Source organism: Lampris incognitus, chromosome 11 (genome assembly GCF_029633865.1).
Source record: "Lampris incognitus isolate fLamInc1 chromosome 11, fLamInc1.hap2, whole genome shotgun sequence".
Taxonomy (NCBI): Eukaryota; Metazoa; Chordata; class Actinopteri; order Lampriformes; family Lampridae; genus Lampris; species Lampris incognitus.
In genome coordinates, this window is record NC_079221.1 from 10,515,841 (window position 1) to 10,539,149 (window position 23,309).

At 43.6% G+C, this 23,309-nt stretch overlaps 1 protein-coding gene across 2 annotated transcripts in view; it reads right to left on the bottom strand.

Annotated features, from left to right (window-relative positions):
- The window catches only part of dcaf6 (ddb1 and cul4 associated factor 6), a 41,551-nt gene extending 18,895 nt beyond the window's left edge, over positions 1–22,656 (bottom strand). For both annotated transcript variants that reach the window (XM_056289345.1, XM_056289344.1), the window contains exons 1-6: positions 22,282–22,656; positions 18,538–18,599; positions 11,299–11,391; positions 9,224–9,409; positions 7,202–7,315; positions 5,027–5,162 (exon numbers count right to left, since the gene is read on the bottom strand). In XM_056289345.1, coding sequence (XP_056145320.1) covers positions 5,027–5,162; positions 7,202–7,315; positions 9,224–9,409; positions 11,299–11,391; positions 18,538–18,599; positions 22,282–22,369 — 679 coding nt within the window. In that variant the 5' untranslated portion in view covers positions 22,370–22,656. The remainder of the gene's footprint in view (positions 1–5,026; positions 5,163–7,201; positions 7,316–9,223; positions 9,410–11,298; positions 11,392–18,537; positions 18,600–22,281) is intronic.
- Positions 22,657–23,309: the final 653 nt, after the last annotated feature.

Consider the following 23,309-nt stretch of genomic DNA (forward strand, 5'->3'; position numbering starts at 1 on the left):
GATTTAGGGGTAGAAGAACACAAACAGTTCAGCCATGTTGACATCATTCACATAGTTTTCCAAGCTTCTTGAGTTTTTCATCTGTAATTAAAGGAAGCATTCATGAGGAACATGGTATAATCAATCTACTGATGGGAAATTCTAGAGTTGCATGTTCTCCCCGTGTCTGCGGTGGGTTTTCTCCAGGTGCTTCGGTTTCACCCCCACCATCAAAAAGACATGCATGGTAGGGTTAATACTCCTGTCTGTGCCCCTGACCGAGGCATGGCAAGACCAACCGGAGTTGGTCCCCAGGCGCTGCACGTCAGCTGCCCGTTGTTCCTAGCTACACAGCTAGGATGGGTTAAATGCAAAGAAAGAATTGCCCCATGGGGATAAATAAAAGTAGCAAAAAAAAAACAAACCCCATAAGTCAGCTGTGTACATAATGTTAAGACCGTATATTTATTTGAAAATATTGTAATATTTTGGCTTCTGGTGAGAATGTGGTGAGGAGCGGTTGCTTGCTGAAGAGGCAGAGACGCTTCAACGGTATTTGCTAAATAATATTCGCCAAACTTGTTTTTTTATAGTCACAAAGCTTTCTGAGAGCTAGAACTCATGAGCAAAACTAAAAACTCATGAACGAGAAACATTCCTGCTCCGAAAATCAACCGAGTGCTTTCGACACAGCCTCGAGCTAGCAAAGTAACCAACAACGACGCTAGCAGCAAAGATACAGCGAGCAGGATGGAGAGAGACAGTTCTGAGATACTGAACGAAATTCACAACATGAATCAAGATCTGCAACAGGAAATAAAGAAAATGGGAGATGACGTGACAGCGATCAAAGATAATCTAGACTCCATGAAATCAGACGTGGCTAAACTGGGCTCCAGAACCAGCAAGGCCAAGGGAAGAACCTCACAGCTGGAAGACGAGAATATGTGCCTGGTCAATCTAGCGCAGAGTGTAGCAAAATTGCACAGCTCAAAACTCGTCTCAAATATCAGTTAAACTACAGTAGAAGAAACAACGTTCAGATTAAAGGAGTACCACAGGGCACAGAAAATGGGCACATAGTAATGGACTGTGTGAAAGACTTGCTGAGGTGTCTCTTTAAGGATACTTCAGAAAACGTGGACAACATGGATCATCAAGAGGGCGCATCGGACACCCACAGCATCAAAACGTAACCCACAGGACCGACACATCACCAGCCCCCGTCACATACTGGTGAGATTTCTAGTTTACCAACAGAGGAAAAAGTACAACTCAGAGCCAAGGAGCTCGGCACATCTCAGTGGAAAGGTGCCAAAGTGGACTTCTTCCCAGATTTTACTAAGGATGTACAGAACAAGACAAACAAATTCATGGAGGTCAAACACATACGCATGAAACGGGGACTGCAGTATTTATTGCAATATCCGACAGTGTTCTGGGTTACAGTGGGGCATCGTTCTGAGGACGCAGCAGCAGCAGCAGCAAAGATGTGTGTTGATAACCACCATCTGGCTGAGGAAGCTGAATAGACCTGAGTTAACACAGACAGTATTGTATCACACCTTGTAGCCTATGCTACTCCATGAAACAAGGACAACTAGGTAGTCATGGGAACTAGTGTAATTAAGATTTCTTCTTGGCGGGCGTCCCTACAGACACGATTAGCCGTGTCTGCAGGTGGGAAGCCGGATGTGGGTATGTGTCCAGTTTGCTGCACTAGCCCCTCCTCTGGTCGGTCGGGGCGCCTGTTTGGGGGGGAGGGAGAACTGGGGGGAATAGCGTGATCCTCCCTCGCGCTACGTCCCCCTGGCGAAACCCCTCACCGTCAGGTGAAAAGAAGCAGCTGGTGACTCCACATGTATCAGAGGAGGCATGTGGTAGTCTGCAGCCCTCCCCGGATCGGCAGAGGGGGTGGAGCAGAGATCGGGACGGCTCAGAAGAGTGGGGTAATTAGCCGGGTACAATTGAGGGGAAAAGGGGGGGGAAATAAATAAATAAATAAATAAATCTTCTTGGAATGTAAATGTTTGGGCTCATATGCGAAAAGGCAAAAGGTGCTAAGCTACCTGAAACAAAGGAACTCAGATGTGGTGATGCTTCAGGAAACATCTCTTAGATTGCATTAGAATTCATGACGGATGGATTGGCTGAGCCTACCACAACACTTTTAACCAAAAAAACAAAAAAAACGGGGTATCTACACTATTTTCAAAAAAGGTTAAAATCAAGGTAGAGAAAGAAATTAGAGACAATGTGAGGCAACAGCGCTAACCACTGGGTCACCGTGCCGCCAAAGGGCTAGGATGAAGTTAACAAGACTACAGGCTAAAACAGAATGTGTGTGTGTGTGTGGGGGGGGGGGGGGGTTGAGTCTTCCTAATATGACACTGTACCAGGAATCTGTCTTGATGCATGCTCAATAAGCCAGGTAAGAAAATCAAAGAAGGTTGAATCAGTTCACCTGGATACAACGTTTATTGACAGATATGTTTCATCACTCAACTAAGTGACATCTTCAGTCTAAACTCGGTCTCCTCAGCCACAGCCATCAGCTGAGTGGTGGTGTTACCCTCCTCGCCCTTGACCACCATCAGCTGGTCACTGCTGCTGCCAGGATCCTTCTCATTAGCCACCTGCTCCACCACGGTCACAATGCCAGGAGCCATGGTGACTACGGATGTGATAGCGTCTTTGCTCTCTGAACTGAGCTCGATAACCTGCTGGAGAATATTCACCGCCCCATTGTTGGTGTCTGCAGGGCTGCTACAGCTGCCTCTGCTGGTTGCTCCTCATCTTCCATAGACACCAAATGTTCCTCTTCTGTCTCCACCACCTCCCAGGCATGATTTCCCTCCATCAGTTTCAGGTTGTGTTTGTTCATCAGGTGGCGATTCAGCTCCCACTTACTGCCATAAATAAACTCACATACAGGGCACTTCATACCGCCTTGCTGTTGTAGAGTGTCTGTGTTGGGCAGTCCTGGTCCGGCGTTCTGGTACGCTTGTTCAAGGTGTTTCCTGCTTTAGTTTAGACTGAAATGTCCCTTAGTTGAGTGATTAAATGTATCTGTCAATAAACATTGTAGCCAGATGAACTGATGCAACCTTCTCTGATTTACCAGGAATCATTTTTGGGGACTCAGATAGTCTCCCTTCTCTCAAGTAGAAATGACAGGCTTTTGTGGGTAGATTTAGAAGAAGAACTGAATGCCCCATTAATGGCAGCAGACTATTTGAGCCAATGTCCAAAAGCTGAAATCCAGAACCCAATAACCTCTCACACTAGGAATATCTGGCATCATATATACAAGAAAGCAGGATCATCCCCCTTCCTGACAGGCTCAGCTTCAATATAGAATAATTCAACATTGAAAATAGGAGGGAAGGTGTTCTTCTGGAGAGAGTGGCACACTAAGGGGGTCAACCACATTGAATGTCTCCACCACAATACTAAAAGAATGTTTGAAGAATTGACAGAACTCTACAATCTGCAGGGAAAAGACTTATGGAGATTTCTCCAGCTTAGAGACTGTCTAAGGTACACCCAACAGGCACCAGACTACCTACCCAAACTGAAATTAATTAGTGGTCTTCCACACCTGGCAGGTCAAATCTACAACTACCTCTTTGATGGATTTAATGGCATTACCTTAGGGCTAAAAGCTGTGTGGGGAAGGGATTTAAGAGTAACATATGAAGATGATTGGTGGAACAAACTAGTGAAGGAGATGCTAAATCCAATGAGAGATGCCAGATCTAAACTTATTCAATTCAAAATACTCAACAGACTACTGGACACCTGTGGAAATGAATAGGGCAGGACTGAGTAATTCAAACCTCTGCTGGCAATGCCAAACTGAACAAGGTGATATTGTCCATATGTTCCTCAATTGTCCTAGCCTAGCCACCTACTAGCAGAGGGTCATGGAGAGGATTGGTGACAGCCTGGGTATTGGTGTTGCTCTTGCCCCTGCTCTATGCCTCCTGAATAATAGCCTAAAAGGAAATGAGAGAATAGGTGGGAAGGCAGCCCAGTGGTTAAAGTGTGCTCTCACCACAGCTAAGAGGCACTGGACGGGGGGGGGGGGGGGGGGGATCCCTACCTACTCTGAATGGTTCACAGCCCTATCAGAAACGGCCTCTTATGAACGACTGATTTACAAAATAAACGGGAAGTGGGACACATATACAGAAATCTGGGAACCATTTCTAACACAGATCAGAGTAACGTAAAATAAGAAGTCTGATATGTACATAATTTAAAATCAAGCCTTCAGTGCACCATGTTCAACTGGCCGGGAGGGACCCACGGGATGCAAGAAAACAAGTATTCACTTAGCTAGTTTTATAAGTCTACGTGTGTGCATGTGTGTGTGTTTAGAGAGTATGTGTATGTGTATATATGTATAAACAGTACATATATACTGTACAAGTGTACATCTATGTATATAATTATTATTGTTTCTTTTGGTGTAATTTTAATTTTTAACTTTAATGTAGATTTTACAATTTATCTTTATACTATTTGTACCTGCTCTTATTGTTTTTTTTCTTTTTTCTTTTGTGAATACTTGTCTGTAAAACACATCGGATCGCCTTTTTGGATGTGTGTAAAGGAAATAATAAAAATCATAACTGGAAAAAAAAGGAAAAAATATTGTAATTTCATTCACTGCAATAGTTGATACTACTGTGTACAAGGATATTCTTTATTTATTTGCAAAAGGCAATTTCTTGCATAATATTTTTGCACACTCAAGAGATCCAAAATTTGGATATTCATATTAACTCCGTTATATAAATCTATATTAATTTTTACTCACGTATGAGCTGTGTTTAGGTTTTTTTCTCATATTGCCTTTACCTCCAACTTTCTTTTCTTATTCGTCACATTTAAAGGTTATAGTGAGCAATACACTGAGTCAAATTCCTGGTAATGTGAAAACTCACTCAGCAACAAAACAGATTCTGATTCAGATAATCTCATCCCCGCTACATGTCAGCACACAGACAACAGACGGACTTGATGGTTTGGGACTCTGTACCTGTGGCTCTGGTGCCCAGCATACGCCTGTCGTAGATGCGCACCGAGCTGTCCGAGCAGCCCACGGCCAGGTAGTAGGGCACCAGTGGAGAGATGGATATGGAGGTTGCTGCCCTTCGGCAGTTTATCAGGATATCCTGAAATCAAATAAAACAAAACGACGACTATGAAAAACTACTACGTAACACAACAAATTATAAGGATCCATAGATCTGGATGATTTCTGTCAGACGATTTACTGAGGGAAGTCAAACGTCATTGCTTAATTATCTAAACGAACTCTTGATGATTGTGGAAGCATCTCTTCTATCATCATGTATGTACCATCCGTTGTATCTTATCCTGAGATTTCCTGCATCCTATTACATATCAATTCAGAATGGTATTTCTTAAAAAAAACAAAACAAGGCCTGTCCAGGGTGTCTCCCTGCCTGCCGCTCAATGACTGCTGGGATAGGCTCCAGCATCCCCGCGACCCTGAGAGCAGGATAAGCAGTTTGGATAATGGGTGGATGGATGGAAAATTGAGACCCTTCCCGATCACCTTCAGCTCACAGATGCTGGTCTCAAATATGAGACGAGTAAGGACACTCACCTGAGAACCCACCTGAGAAATGAAAAGCTAAATCTCATAGGCATGAGGGCTTCTATACACACACACACACACACACACACACACACACACACACACACACACACACACACACACACACACACACACACACGCACGCACGCAAAACAGTCAGTCAAGCTAGTTTGATCCTATGGACGAAGGCTTCAAGCAAAGACAATTACCGTTTTGACCTTGCGGCCTCGCTCTACTGTTAAAGAGCTGAGCAAGCACAGGGCAGCAGGTTAGGATGAAGTCATGTAAGTAAAGCTTGGAAGGGCTTCATAATATTCAGAGGAAATCAGTACCAATGCTGCATTCACATGGAATCCGGTAAACAGTAGACGGCAAAAAGAGAGTCATTAATGCGAATGAGAGTGGGACGGTAAAATCAGAGGACACCAGCAAATTATACCAACGACAGCAATGGCACAGCCATCCTAAGTAAAAATATTTTAACTTTTTGCAGTCCTCCGTGACAGAATTTACAACCGGATGTTATGTAGCCTTCCGCCCAATGAATGTTGGGATAGGCTCCCGCGTCCCGCGACCCTGAGAGCAGGATAAGCGGTTTGGATAATGGATGGATGGATGAATTGATATGAAATACTGTATATTACTACTACTACTACTACTACTACTACTACTTTCGGCTGCTGCTGTTAGGGGTCGCTGTATATTATTAACAACGCTCAGCGTTTTCGGTTTTTACTGATTTTCACTGAAACATACCCAGGTTTTTAAACTGATTTTCACCCAGATTTTGTTTCTACGGATACAAAAGTTGTTCCTGTTCGTGTGAGGTTATGTAACAGTGTCCTCTTGTGGCGAAATTCAGCATGCTGGATGGCTTTGAAAAATAAAAACCGAAAACGCTGAGCCTTGATTATTAAATAAAACAAAACTTTTGTACATTTATATTTTTCTGAAAACAATACAAAATCACCATAGCAACCCATGTGTTTTTTTTTAAACTACTGTCCTGCCGTTCCATCGCAGAGTTTGTGGGTTTTTCCCATTCCGTTTTGCCAACTGCCGTTTACTGTCTCCCAGATTCCATGTGGACGCAGCATAAATCTTACAAGTTACAAAAAAAAAACTGCATGGATGTTAGGTAAATGAGTGCAGATATTATGAGTAGATTATCAGAAGCAACACAATACATATTACCTGCAATCCAAGTATTTTTGTGCCAATTATGGAGTATCAAATTTGAATGGCCTACAGGAAATGGCAAATTTCAAGGAAATTTCCTCATCAATGCAAAAAAGATTTTGCGCTCACTTGAGGTTAATTCACCCTGACATGCAACTGACAACAATGCAAACGTATGTGTCGAATAAACCGATGATGCATAAAGACTCTTTCCATTTGTATCGTGGATGTGTCTGATGTAGCTAGCTTCTACAGGAAGTCTACGTATTCGATTCAAACCAGTTCATGGAAAACACACCTGATTCAGATTTAATAGTTGTGACAATTTACACGCTTGCTTATAATTTGTTCAGCGTGCTTCACAAATCACTTAAGTGATAAGAGAGAAGGTTATAGCGGTTGTGGTCATACGTCTTTGCATTCTTCTTTAGTGCAGCTGGTCTTGGTGCGGAGGTCAAACCATCGGACGGTGCCATCCTCCCCGCATGACAGAAACGTATAAGGGTCATTGGGTACTGTCATAATCTGCCAACAAAACAAGGGTGATCACGAGTCATTAGATGGTAAAGGAAAAAAACAAAAACATAAGAGTCCCATTTTCACTGTCCTGATTTAGCAAAAATAGGCCAGTGGACAGGTTCTCTAGAACAGTGGTTTCAACGTGGGGTTCAAACCTGGTTGTACCAGTTGTGTGTAAGATTAGCAGTCACATAAGTATTTTCTAAGTTTGAATTTACACTAAATAAAAATGGGTTGCTTCACTCCAACTAATTACGAAGTTATGAGTAAGTTATTGACTAGTTATTACTGGTTAAAAATTTACTAGTCAGGGCGTCCGGGTAGTGTGGCGGTCTATTCCGTTGCCTACCAACACGGGGCTCTCTGGTTCAAATCTCCGTGTTACCTCCAGCTTGGTGGGGCATACCTACAGACACACTTGGCTGTGTCTGTGGGTATGAGTCCTGGTCGCTGCACTAGCACCTCCTCTGGTTGGTCACAGCACCTGTTCGGGGGGGAGGGTGAACTGGGGGGTTAGCGTGATCCTTCCACACGCTACGTCCCCATGGTAAACTGTTCACTGTCAGGTGAAAAGAAGCAGCTGGCAAGTCCACATGTATCAGAGGAGGCATGTGGTAGTCTGCAGCCCTCGCTGGATCGGCAGAGGGGGTTGAGCGGTGACCGGGACAGCTCGGAAGAGTGGGGTAATTGGCCAGGTACAATTGGGGAGAAAAACGGGGGGAAAAAAATCAAAAAAATCAAAATAAATAAAAGTTACTAGCTACTAAACCCCCCCCCTTTTTATCCCCAACTGTACTTGGCCAATTACCCTATTTTCCGAGCTGTCCCGGTCACTGCTCCACCCCCTCTGCCGATCCAGGGAGGGCTGCAGACTACCACATGCCTCCTCCGATACATGTGGAGTCGTCAGCCACTTCTTTTTACCTGACAGTGAAGAGTTTCACCAGGGGGACTTAGCGTGTGGGAGGATCACGCCCCCCCCCCCCCAAATAGGCGCCCTGACCGACCAGAGGAGGTGCTAATGCAGCGGCCAGGACACATATCCACATCCGGCTTCCCAACCGCAGACACGGCCAATTGTGTCTGTAGGGACACCCAACCAAGCCGGCGGTAACACGGGGATTTGAACTGGTGATCCCCGTGTTGCGAGGCAACGGAATAGACGGCTACGCCATCCGGACACCCGTAGTTACTAAACCCTTACATACACTAGGAGGTTTATTTATATAGTATGGGCGACAGCAAGCTAGTTCACGACCAACCACAAAACTAGCAAGCAATACCAACAACAACAAAAACACAAAGACATGGCTTGCTTACAGTTTTTGAAATGGCTATTATCATAAAATAGAAGAACAATTCACTGTCAACAGGTTCTAAGTGATCGGTTATTTCCGTTGGACATATACGATGACGTAGACATCTATACCCAAAATCTGCTCATGAGGCTGCTTTGCTGCTTCACATTTACATGTGTGAGTAGTTTTGATTGGGTGGCTGCTATGATGTTTGCCTAATAACCAATTTACACATTACTAGCTATGACATTCCTTACGTTTAAGTGGTGCAACCGAAATTAATAAATCGCCAGTTTAAAACTTACTAGTTAATACTATGTGTTTGGTAAGGACTTTACACATAAACTTAGAAAAAGGATTATGAATGACTGGTGCAACCCTGTCCTGGGACCACTGGGGGAGCCTTGACAGGTTATTACAGGTTTCCAGGTGATGTGACTCAATTAACAATATTACAAATCAAAATGAAATCAACAGCGGCAAAATATCTATTCTAATGGGCACAGACTATGGGGATGTATGTGGCCTAGGTGTGCTTATTTGGGGGTCCATAACACAAAAACGTCGACTAAGTCCCTGCACGAGAAGTCTGGGGATCCTTGCTATTGTTCGGTACCTCATAAGCTGTTCCATAATGGCAGGCGAACTGACACTGTCTGTTGTACTCTGGGCTCTTCTCAGTGTGGGTGTAGTAGATGATGCCGTCCCCCGAGCAAGAGATGATCTCCTGGTCGTTGGTATGGGGCATGAACTTAGCACTGAAGATATTCGCCCGATGACCTGACCGTATTGACTTCTTGACCTGAGGAATAGAATAGAAAACGCTTTATTAGTCATTTTGTACATACATACAAAGGAAATTTACTCTCTGCATTTAACCATTAGTTGTGTAGCTAGGAGCAGTGGGCAGCCGCCGAGCAGCGCCCGGGGACCACCTCTAGTTATTTCTACCTATTGCCTTGGTCAGGGGCAGAGACAAGAGTATTAACCCTGACATGCATGTCTTTTTTTTGATGGTGGGAGGAAACCGGAGTGCCCGGAGGAAACTCACGCAGACCCAGGGAGAACATGCAAACTCCACACAGAAAGGACCTGGGACGGCCTGGGGTTCGAACCCAGGACCTTCTTGCTGTGAGGCAATAGTGCTAACTACTGGGCCAACGTGCCGCCCGAAGAGGATAAGGATAAAGAATTGTAATAAGAGGCAGGTTGCTGAGCAGATATCAGTATTGTAGCAACTTGGCATCCATGTGTGGAGTTGTGTGCAGGTCCCTGCCTGTCTGTGTGTGGGTTGTTTTTTTTTTTTATTCAAAGTTACAATCCTGAAGATCAGGAATCAGGGACAATTGATTGTCATCTCATTCATGTACTTGCACACACAAAAGAGACGAAATTTCGTTTCTCTCAGCCCACAGCAGTGCAACACAAAAGACAAATACACATATCCAAAATCTCCCAAAAACGACACCATCAAAAGCGTACAAAACCGGCGAGAACTAGGCAAAAAAAAACAAAAAACATAAACAGTCAACACAGTCCACTCAGTAAATTTGCAACAAAATTCAAAAATTTTCCTGTCCAGGAGAACGACCGCCTGCCAGGATGACTGTCGGAACTGCCGGTCTACATGGGCTAGCAGTTAGCTTAGCCTGCCCAGCTTCCACGTACTGTCAGACCGCCCTCGGTATTTCCTCTACGGGCACAGCTCCAGTCAGGGCCGTGGTCTTTGGGCCTACAGGATGCAGCAGACCCAAGCTCCCTCAGCCGATCCAGCGCCAGCACTCCCAGCCAGACACCTTCCACACACCTCCCCCGCACTCCACACGACAACACAAATACAGACGCAGACAAAAACACTACACAATCGACGCTAGGTGAGGCCGCCGCCAGACCGCCCTCGGTATAATCTTGGTGTTATCGGAACTGCCGGTCTGCACGGGCTAGCAGTTAGCTTAGCCTGCCCTGCTCTGCCAGCCGATCCAACACCAGCTCTCCCAGCCACCAAACGAAATCGACAATCACAGACATAAATCCTCATACAAGTTCTTCACACGATGACACAAACTCAGATGTAGACGTGGACAAAGACACTGCATTGTCGGCACTGGGTGAGGCCGCCCTAAACATGAGTCCACGCCGCCATCTTCCCACACCGGATGATACATGCAAACAAGACGTTTTTAATACTTTCTATCCCTGGTGTTATTAAAACAACAGATAATCAACACATATCCAAAATCATGAATGATTTCATCATGAACACATAAGTGCTTTCAAGTCAGACTTTGCCAGGGAAAATGATACGGCACTTGCCATTTCACACCTTCAACACAGCCAAATGTAGAAGAAGGCAGACAGTGGTAAGTCTGAAGAACAAGCTGACATGACTGAACAAGCTGGTAGAAGACCTACACTAACAGATAGTACAACCCCAGTAAGTAAAACTAAACCATGTTTTTTATGTCCATCGGTTGGGGAAGGTGTTGACACAACAGCACTAATGACGAGCGCTCAAATACCACTGCAACTACCACTGATAACTTCAAATGACCACTGATAACCTCAAATAGAAATAGAAGTACAAGAAAAACATTTTTAACCTCCTTGAGAAAGGTTAAGGCACGAGAATGTCCTTACATTGTCCATCCGGAGCGGTGCATTTAACATGTCTGAATCTCGGGACATACATACCTTTCTGTTGTATGGGTTGGTGATGACCAGGAAGGTGTCGTCTGACCCTGATAGGATATACTCCCCCGTGTCATTCCAGGATATAGTGTTGACCTGTGGGACACGAAGGGTGGTAATGCTACAGATAAGACACACAGACTGCATGGCATGAAGGGAATGTATATAACAGCACTACAGACACTCATTTATTTCTGCCTCACAAGAATCGAGGTCTTTTGAAAGAACGAAACCTTTAAAATGTTGACATCGTGTTTTGAAATCCCAGACCAAACCTTGTGCAAAACATGGGATGTCCACAAAAGTTCGTTCCAAATAGGTCAGACGGCACAGTCACACTTTTGATGCCTATGCTATATATGCTCGCCAGCATCTTGATCGGGTCTCGCTTACACAGTGGAATCGTACCTAGTCACAAATCACTTTCATTGACTGCTTTTCTTTCAGCTACAGAACTTGAGTACCGCACCAGAGCCGCAACAGCGGAAGTTAAGTTTCACGGTTTGCCCTTACTCTGGATCAATAATTTATTAGGGAGCCTCTGCAGATGCTGCGAGACTTGGCTCAGTTCATTTGTGTGGCAGCCAGACTCAGTGTTGCACAAGTGACATCATCATCATCACCACCACCGGACCAGTCCCTCTCAGCTGCCACTGAATACGTCTGATGCAACTCCTTAAATGACAAACACCAAACGCAGGACATCATCCCCACATTTAGGGCTTGGCGACTCCATGTCATCATTTATCCTCTTTCAGTGGTACTGTATCAGGATGAGATTGGGATATTGTCATACACAATTTTGCTGTTTAAATTATTGATAATGAAAATTCATTGCTGTAATAAAAAAAAAGTTCTGAAATATTTGAGGCAGCATGATTTTAAAGCTAGTTTTGGTTTCATATTATAATTTACAATACCAAACAACTGTACGATGCATCACATCGAACTCAAGGTGATGAACCTCATTTGGATTCTTCAACATGATATTTTTGCATATGAAAGCAGATATTGTGATATTCATCGATATCATGTAAAATTACCTGTGGTTATTGTGATAATAATCTATTCTGTATCGCCCAGCATTATATTTGCCTACCATTTTTACATCTCCCCACTTCCCCATGATCCTCTTTTTAAGAAAACTCGGCTCAGTCATATTGAATTACCTCAAAAACGTCTTACTTTTTTATGAAAAAGCAGCACATCACCTGATGAAGTAGGTTGAAAGACGTATGAGGACTGGCACTGACTTACTTCTTGGTTTCTTTCCTTACCTACGTCTCTCTCTCTGGTGTGACTATGGATGAAAGACAGACATGGTAACAGGGAGGCGGGGACGTGTGTGGTCTAAATGTAGACTACAATGTACTGCAGTGGAAACTTCAGCTTGTTCCCTGATAGAGAATGGCTGTCAACCCTGCGAGGAGACGGCCTGCTCTGCTTTTTGTTTCCACCCTGTTAGCACTGCATTCAGAGTTCAGACAGCAATCAGCTGGACACGATACAGGAATGCAAATCTTCATATCTTCAGATACCAGTCCACATTCACTATAAATGCCCTTTTTCCCCTTTCCTTTTAAACCTCAACTCAATAGACTTAATGTGAGGTCATTATGGACGGAGAGCAAGGTGGATATACAGCTAGAGAAGTAATTCAACAGCCTCCAAGTGCCACCAGATTTTCAATAACCCGAGGAATTAGATTCGTGATTTGAATGCTGCGTCCTAATGGCGTTTCATCCCCCAGAATGAGTGAGGTCCTCCAACATCCTCACTAGCCTATCCTGGGATGCCTAACAACATCCTGTCCTAGGATAAGATGTTGTTAGGCATCCTATCCTAGGTTAACCTATTTAACCTAGGATAGGATAGGTTATCCAATCCTAGGTTATCCTAGGATAAATCCTAGCTAGGGATTTATCCTAGGATACCTAACAACATCTTATCCTAGGATATGATGTTGTTAAGCATCCTAGGATTTATCCTAGGAAAATCCTAGGATGCATAACAACATCAGGCAAAGGGACCGCCGATGGAAAGTAGCCTATTAGCTAACTCAGGTACATTTACATTTGTTTCGAATGTTGATTAATGTACATCGTCCCTTCCCAAATAAGCATTTAAATCAGCAGCGTCACAGTCTCCCATACACAATGACGCCTGTGCTGTCCCAGAGGGACAGGAGGATACTGTGGTGTCCTCCGGTACAATATTAACAGGCAACAGCTAACACCGGCACAGATGCTACTGGTCCCTTTTTATTCGTGTTAGAATTTCAACGACATTAGTTCGCACCAGTTTACTGGCTGTTGACAGCAAGGTCAGGCAAATATGGAGAGCGGGCAAGTCCAAACAACTCTAGTATTCTTATTCTTTTTTTAGACAGTAGGAGGAAAGAGAGGTAAGACACAATAGGGGGTGCCAACATAGACAGAAAACTTTGTAGAGCAATCAGAGCGAGGACTTTTGAATGTTGCATTACATTAAATCTGTATTTCAATTCTTTACTCTTATCTCTACTTTCTTTTTTTCTTTAACTTTCTCCCCAATTGTACCTGGCCGATTACCCCACTCTTCCGAGCCGTCCCAATCTCTGCTCCACTCCCTCTGCTGATCCGGGGAGGGCTGCAGACTCCCACACGCCTCCTCCGATACATGCGGAGTTGCCAGCCGCTTCTTTTCACCTGACAGTGAGGGGTTTCACCAGGGGGACGTAGCCCATGGGAGGATCACGCTACCCCCCCCCCCATTTCCCCCTCCCCCCCAACCAGGCGCCCCAACCGACCAGAGGAGGCGCTAGTACAGCGACCAGGACACATACCCACCTCTGGCTTCCCAACCACAGACACGGCCAATTGTGTCTGTAGGGATGCCGGACCAAGTCGGAGGCAACACAGGGATTCGAACCAGCGATTCCTGTGTTGGTAGGCAAAACGAAATAGACCGCTACGCCTCCCAGATGCCAACTCTTGTCTTTACTTAATTTACATCTATTCAACACTTTTTCTAGGAATTCACAAAAACTGGTTTTATTTTTATTTCTAGAAGAATAATTTTTTCCTCTCCCTGACAAATACAACAGTTTTTAGTAACATCATCTAACAGTAATCTTTATCGCCTTCTTATTTCACCTGTATAAGTCAATCCTTGTGTATAGTATATCTTTAGATTGTTGTGTTGTAGTGTTGTTATTCTATGTTAAGTACACTGAGAGAGCCACAAAATCGGAGTCAAATTCCATGTAGCGCAAACCTACATGGCCAATAAACATGATTCCGATCTTCTACCCCCAAACTGAAACTAGCCAATAGCATGTCAATGTCCACATTCTTCGTAAAAATCCCTGGCTGTTATTGGCTGATAATCAAATTAAAGTCCTGCCCCTCACAAAATCCCACCCACCCGTTCTGTTTTATTCGGATATACTTCAAACCGCGGAGGCTTGTGGTGCTCTAATCATGCATTCATGCCATTGGAATAATCAGAGAAATGAATTCCCGACTGGGAAAATTCGCACAAACGCCCCCTCAAATCGGACCAACAACTCGGAAATATAAAAGCAGAAACGTGGTGGATGAAAGTAAATGTTTGGATGATGGCAAGAAACTTTTTATTAATTAAAGTACTGCATATAAATTTTTTGCCCACATATAATTTGTAAAGTAAGCCATATAGTATTAGGTTGTAACTGTTAGTTGCTGTCCATGTAGAGTGACCGAGATTAGTTAGAAACGTTATTTATTAGCATCAACCCAGATAATGAGTTTAAAACCATATTTTAATGGTTTTAGGGAATGGTCACCACACCAGATCATCCATTTCCATCTCTTCCTGTCTTCTGCATCTCCCTCTGTCACAACAGCCACCTGCATGTCCTCCCTCACCACATCCATAAACCTCCTCTTTGGCCTTCCTCTTTTCCTCTTCCCTGGCAGCTTCATATTCATCATCTTTCCCCCAATATACCCAGCATCTCTCCTCCACACATGTCCAAACCATCTCAATCTTGTCTCTCTTGCTTTGTCTCCAAACCGTCCAACCTGAGCTGTCCCTCTAATATACTTGTTCCTAATCCTGTCCTTCTTCATCACTCCCAGTGAAACTCTAACCATTTTCAACTCTGCCACCTCCAGCTCCACCTCCTGTCTTTTCGTCAGTGCCACCGTCTCCAAACCATACAACATTGCTGGTCTCACTACCATCTTGTAAACCTTCCCTTTAACTCTTGCTGGAACCCTTCTGTTGCAAATCACTCCTGACACTTTTCTCCAACCACTCCATCCTGCCTGTACTGCACTCTCTTCCAATAGTAGTAGTAGTAGGGAATGTACTGGTGCAGCAACAAGTCTGAGCAATAAAATATGACACATCTTCTTTGTAGCGTCCATGTTGCTTCCACATTCCGACTTAAAAGCTGATGAACACACCGAAGTCGAAATAATTACTTCCCAACTTGGGAAATGGGACCATCCAAGGACCACGTGAATGCACTATAAATGCAGTTTCATGGGACTTTTAAAGTCTTAACCTCTGAGCAAAGACTGTGAAAGCTCAACACGATCACCATAATGTGACTCTGCAAACAGAGAAACTGGTGTTTTTGTTTTGATTTGTGTTGTCCCTATTTAGTCCTGTTTCTGTCTGTCTACTGCTACGTCTGAGAATTACAAAGATGGACATGTGTCAGCCACCAGCCCTGACACAGATGGACAGCCCTCAGACATTCCACATAAGGGACGAGTCAGAAGACCACTAGTGATGCATCTGGAGGGCAGGTCTTCCAGCTGACGTGAGACAAGGACTGACAGCTCGAAACAGGACACAAAAACTTTTGGGAAAACTAATTCAAGATGGGCCCTACGGAAAACAAACCCAGGTCTCAGTGTAATACATGTGGCTGTCCTGTCGGTTCTCTGTGTTCTCGGTGGAGGGGGCGAGGCACGTTGAGAATCAGCGAGTAAATAATCTCTCAATCTTGTCAAGATTATGACAGAAACGTCTGAAATAACAAGGCCCTCAAAGTAACAACTGTGGGCATCGTGTAAATTTATGTACAACTGAGTCCCAGATGCTGGAGGGGAGCCTCAAAAAGCCTTCATGAGAGATGTGATGAGACAGAATGATGGACAGTGAATGGTAGGAAAAAATGTTGGACGGACTGTCTGGGGAAAGTGACTTATTGAAGTTTAGGATGATTTGCGTCAACATATATCTCAGGGGAAAACAGACCGATCATATCGGTGTAGATCGTCAGAGTGTGGCGTAAACTAGAAACCCTTTAAAATACTGCGGTTAACATGCATGCATGCAATGCCAAACTGTAGAGCATTAATTTCCCATTTAACTGTACCACATCTTGTATTGCATAGTTGCCACTGTACAATGTTAAGATCATGAAAGTGAGAATAACAACTTAAGTAAAAAAAAACAACAAAACGATTATGGGCCCTCCAGTGTGTGTCTAAATGAGCCTACAACAAGAATCAGCCCTCCATCATTTTCACTGTGTGAACACAAAGCCCTCCAAGACGGCAACTGTGATTTAAGGTGATACAATTACAAAATAACTGACTTGTTAATTCCCCAATTTCCGCCCATCTGGACTAGCGTAGCATTTACCCACAACATTATGGTTATCCTGCACATTGTGCACGTACACGTTCCAATAAATTTATTTCTTCCATTTTGCCCCCCCCCCCTTTTTTTAGCTCCTTTTACCGTGACTGTAAGACAAAGTTGTCTACTGCTCAGACTTGGACGGTGGGGCTGTTTTGGTTCTGGTGTACCGGCCAGGGCGAGTGACAGAGTGATAGAGTGATAGGGTGTGTGACTGTTTGTCAGCTTCAGGTTTCTGGGATGGCATCAGTGGCCTGGCTGCAGGCCAAGGCACTGCTCTCTATCAGACCCGAGGTTTTGTACACTTGCTGACAGAAAAAAAAGAAAAGAGGAAAAGGATGTCGTGTTCTTATAGAAAGGGATTACGCTACGGCTGCACAAAAAAAATAAATCGATACAGCTCAGTATTGCAATTTTTTCATGATACTTTATCAATTTTTCCGCCCCTTGAATTGATTAAGCAAAGAAAAATCTTATTCACGTTTTCAACTGATTTCAGTTCAATGCGCTCAGTGACACAATAACAATACTTAATATGTACTTTATTTTATGACGTTACGGCATCGACATTCCTGTTGGGTTCACTGTGTTCTGTGACACAACAAGAATTCTTAATATGCACACTTCATTTTCATATGATATGGCATCTACACTTCAGCTCAATGTGTTCGGTGACACAATAACACATTAAGAATACTTAATATGCACACTTCATTTTTTTATGCTGTTATGGCATCTACATTCCAGTTCAGTTTGTTCAGTGATACAGTGTGCACTTTGCAATGCAAATACCATTCTAATAAATTGGAAAGCAAAATTTGAATTAAATAAGTTTCGACTCAATTTGTCTGCCAAGTTATCAAAATATAATGTGATGTAAATATTAGACTACCCAGGTGGTACACAGCAAGTTGTATTTTAAGCTATATTTTTTTATTGTCAGTAAATTATGTAGAGTAATGCAATGTAACGCAATATGTATCATATTGTAATGTATCATGATACATATCGCATCGTGGCCCATGTATTTTGATACATACTGTATCGTGACCAATGTATCGTGATACATATCGTATCGTGGCCCATGTATCGTGATACATATCATATTGTTGCCAACATATCGTGATACAAATCGTATTGTGGCCCATGTATCATGACACATATCATATCGTGGCCCATGCATCGGGATACATATTGTATCATGGCCCATGTGTCATGACATACATCGTATCGTGGCCCAACTATCATGATACATATTGTATCGTAGCCCATGTATCGTGATACATATTGTATCATGGCCTATGTATCGTGATACACACCGTATCGTAGCCATGTAATCACGATACACATCGTATCGTGACCATGTATCGTGATACATATCGTATCATGGCCCATGTATCGTGGTACATATTGTATTGCAGCCCATGTATCGTGATACACATCGTACCGTGGTCTGTGTATCATGATACATATCGTATCGTGAGGTCCTTGCTAATACTCAGCCCTAGATTACACACACACACACACACACACACACACACACACACACACACACACACACAATTTACGAAAATAAACCAGATTAAAAAGACTGGCATACAAACATGTCATGTAGAAACTTACACAGCCATCATGTACATTCAGAGAAGCTTCGAGTTTAAGGCGTTGGACAAATTCTCTCCTGCCTGTAAAAAAAAAAACAAACACAGAAAAGAAACATTAGAAAGGTCTGCCGAGTCAGTTAACTAGCTTGTATTTACTGTCTGTAGGTAACCCATGTGTTTGACGGTTTTCATAATTTAGCTGACTGCATCTGTGTGGGGTTGGATTAAGCCCACACAAAACACTTGCATTCAGTATTTCTGTCACATGTCATGTATTATTCATCCAAGAGAAGCCTCCCTCACATCGGCTCACACCATTAGAGGAAAGAAGACCATTAAAAAATAAAAGATAAATGCTGTATCCATACAACAATTATCTGTGTGATCAGGTTCTAAATTAAGAAAAACAGACTGGATTAGGCTATGCTCTCTGCTTGGTCATTTAATATTCTCGGTAACATAGTTGAGATGAATACCAAACAACAAGTTAATGTCATTGCTATAATACAATATAGCTTGGAGACAATTCACAATGTGTTCATGACCATTCAAAAGGAGTGGTTCTTGGGTTTTGGCCCTGTAAGAGCGCTATCCCTGCTCACAATTGTCTGTTAAAAAAACCCTTAAAGACAAGTGACATAAAAACAAAAAGCTCATTATTGTTCATTAAATACAAGACACAAGCCAGCATCGGCAGCAGAGCGAGTGCTGCTCTGGTGTAGTCTAGAGAGAAATCCTCCCATCAGAGGCAGACCAAGTCTTTTGTTCTCCACTTCACAAAGACAAATCCCCTTGAGGGTCCATAGCAAGGCAAACCTCAAATGCACTTTGCAGAAAGGCAATAAAAAAGAACTACAGAAACAATTCATTCGTGCCAAGATCTATGTGACCTAACTTGGGATAAAAAGGTTCCACCTGAAACAATGAGACTCACAGACTGGCTCCAATGAAAACATCAAATCCAAGTGTAAATTTCACTTCAGAGATGAAACCGTCAGTTCAGAGCCATCCATCCTTGATACAGGCTCGCCCTACTTCTGTAACTCTGTGCCAATGACACCCATGTCTATGAATGTTACTGGTGCCTATCAATGTTTGCGATCACTATATGCAAGGCACTGTTGTTGTCCCTCCCCCCATCCTGCATCCACTGTATGTATATATGGGTATTGAACCTGTGAAGTTGGGTTGAAGGGGGGTTGACCTTTGCAAGAGACTCATACTGGACATTTAAACTAGCTAATCATAGTTATCTCACCCACTGTTTAAGAAAGGACTTTGAATTATTCCCCGTTTATCCAACGATCTCTTCTCACCCCCAGCCATAAGAAACTGCTCCTTCCATGACTAAACAAACTTCTTATTTTTGTATATTAAAGTAACTGCCATGTCCACTCCACATAACTCTCCAAGTCACCAAGACTTGGTGTAATTTTTACTAAAACTGAGATGGTATCCAGTCTGATCGATAAGGAATGACACAACAGAGGAGAATATGGGGAAGTGGCAGAGAAGAGAGGACGATCAACCAGACTTATATCCGGGTAGGGAACAGTAAGACCTGCCAGGTTTTGGACCCTGGTTCAACTAGACCAGTTTCAGACTGATCAGTTTTGTTCTGGCTGCAGGCCATCAGCAAAGTCTTACTGCTGAACCCTGCCTTCTCACAGCAAAACTGCATTTGTAAAGATTATATGATCGCATGCAATCAGCAACAGGAAGTGCTGGGCAACATGAGTGCTCTACTTGGTCAATAAAGGACCATACATCGACATAAGGGTGAGATGGACATTTTATTCCACATTTCTTATCAAGACAAAACAATCATATAACAAATATCCATGTGTACAATTTTGTATTCTTTACAGGGCAAAATCAAAAGGTGGTGACAGACTGCTTGGTCAAAGACCAAAATAACAGTTTTCCTACATATCATAGCATTTTGTGCTTTTTCTGACCATCTGAACAAAATATTGAACCTAAAAATATTCCAAGCATTTAATTTCATAATAATTTCTGCTAATGTCACATCCCTGTATTATCCTGTCATTTTGTCTTCCAAACTTTTGTGCATTGTGCAATGGAGTTACTCAGTATTCATCATGCAAAACCTGCCCCACTAGTTCTTTTACCACTTCAAATCTTTCCAAAGGTCAGAGTTATTCCTTCTCGATGACAGTACTTTTTTCATCATCTCACATGAGACTGACAGTGAAAAAGAAGGTCCATTCTACTTCTCTGCAAGTGCCTTTACAGGGATTTAGCACAGATCCGTCCATGATACCCCCCACTCCACCCCACCCTTCCCTGCGCTAAATATATCCTATAACAAGTCTAACCCACAGGTCACTCTTTGGCTTCTCTGCCCATAGACAATGACAACTCTGACAACATCCCAGTCAAGCTAAATACAGCACAGGCTAAATCCCCATGCCACCTGCCCCATCTCCACAGGCTTGTAAATCTTCATTCAAATAGTTCTTTATTCAACCATTGTCAACTCTCACGGACCTAACATAAACCTTTAAGCCGAATAGTAGCTACACCTAATGATGCCTTCTTATTGCAGTGGTTCCTCTGTGCTGCTCTCTTTCAACCAACAGGTGGACAGGCAAGCATCAAATTGTTGTGCCATTAACCCCAGAAAAATGGCGTGCTCATTTTCCTGCTGAAAATGTGCTGACATCCATCCGCCCGGATAGCCGACTAATGAGTACCATTCCTGTGGGAATATACAGCAACTGATGCATTTTATGAATTTGTCCTGCTCCAGTCGACTACGGTTCATCAAGGTGATGTAAAACTTGAACACCAAAAGCAGGCGCTTTCAACCCACAAAAGCATGGCTACTTCCGATCATCCATAGTTTTCTTTTGTATTCCTGAAACTATACTGCAGTTTCTGGTCGGACCAAGCTTTGAGCCTGGACTTGCTCTGTAATCTGAGAAGTGGAATTACAGATCAGTCACATCGACAGTAGTTCCTGTAGTGTCAATGATTATGATCAAATATTGAATATTAATCCTATCAAATGGAAAATATTAATCCTATGCCATATATCTGGCAGCTCTGATTGGAAAGTGGAGCTAAACGAAGATACGTTATCACCATGAATTGCAACAACAGTCACTGCTCCTTAACCGAGTTGCTGTTTATTCAACTCGCTGATGCGATTCATGAGACATATAAAACAGCTGTAAACTAAAATACCTTGCTAGCAGATGTTATCTAAATTGGCTAAGATTGGTGTGGAAGGGTTGATTTCCTTTGTACTTCAGTGACTGGTTTTGTTTCTGGGACTGTACTGACTGTTTATTCTCCTGCCATCTCTCCCCTCTTGTGAAGCGGTTGTGATTTAGTTGTGTACAGCCTTGCTCCGCCTGCCTGCAGACAACAGATTCGTACCTTTGCATTACAGCACAAGAAGTAAGTATCATGCCGAGCACCCGGATTTCTATGAGTAGAAAAGACCATGTTTTCCTCCATACTGAAGTCCCCTCCGATAGAATCGTGCGTCATCTGTATACGCTGGCTCTCATATACACGAATATGACCAAATCCTCCTTTATGGTAACGCTTCCCTTACAAACGCACAGGCTACATACGACAAAACCTCTCCCGTGGCGAAACAACAGCAGCAACAGAGACGGGGGCTCAGTCTATTCCCTGGGCAGTAAAACGGAAAGCTAACGTTTGCTTTGTTGGACCTGGACCATGACTGACTTGATTCTTGTTTATAGAAAGAGGCTGGTTTTGTCCTTACCTAAATAGTTGGTCCTGATGATATTGGGGTCGTTGTATCCGATTGAACGTTTATTGACATCCCAAACCAAATTGCCGCAGCAGGACATTGTGACCGAAGGTAAACGTTTAACAATAACATTGAAATCGAGAGCCAAAACGCCTCCCCTCCGACTGTCGCCTTTATAGTCGTTTTGCTTTTGCCATCGCGATGAAAGATGAAGCACAGCTGCTTGAGGACTCGCTAGCCAGCTATAACATCCGACGCTAGCATCGCCGAAGCGAAAAGCCTCCCCCTGTTCTGCGTCCCCCTCCTTCCCCCTCTGCTGCCCCTCTCAAAGTCTCGAGTTTATGATGCGTATCCCCGCTGTTGTTTACTATTCGCCTCGCTGGTCTATCTTAGTTTACCTCCTCTTACAGATAGCAGCCAGATTGTAACCCATAATACGCTCCCGGACCAGACCCAACAACCCGAAACAACGCGAGATTCCGCGCGTTTTGGCCGAGACTTTGAGTGGGTGTGTTTTAAAACCCGGAATTGGCCGTTCGGGTGGAGCGAGAAACGACGAGGAAGGAAGCTGACAACGTCGGAAAACTCGCGAAAAGCAGTGCTCCAACCCCGACAAAGTCTTTAGAAATGGGGTGGCCGAACAGGGGCCAGTGAGTTTTTTTGGGCTGGCACTGAAATTGCACTTAAAATATGGAGCATATTTTTTATTTGGTATATTTAGCTTCAGGTAGAGTGGTGCTCACATCACTGAGGACCTAACATGGACACCACACACAGATACTGGTGAACAAGGCGAGGCAGCATCTTTATCCCCTAGGGCAACTGAGAAAGTTCAGTGTCTCCCCTCAGAGCCAGAAAACCTTTTTACTCGGGTGCCACTGAGAGAGCATCCTGGCAGGGTCCATCACTGCCTGGTATGGGAACTGTACCTCTCAAGACCAAAAAGCCCTTCAGATAATGGTGCAGTTGGCTGAGCATGCCACCGAGTCCACATTCACCCCCCCCCACCCCCCTTACAGGACTTATACACCAGGCGGTGG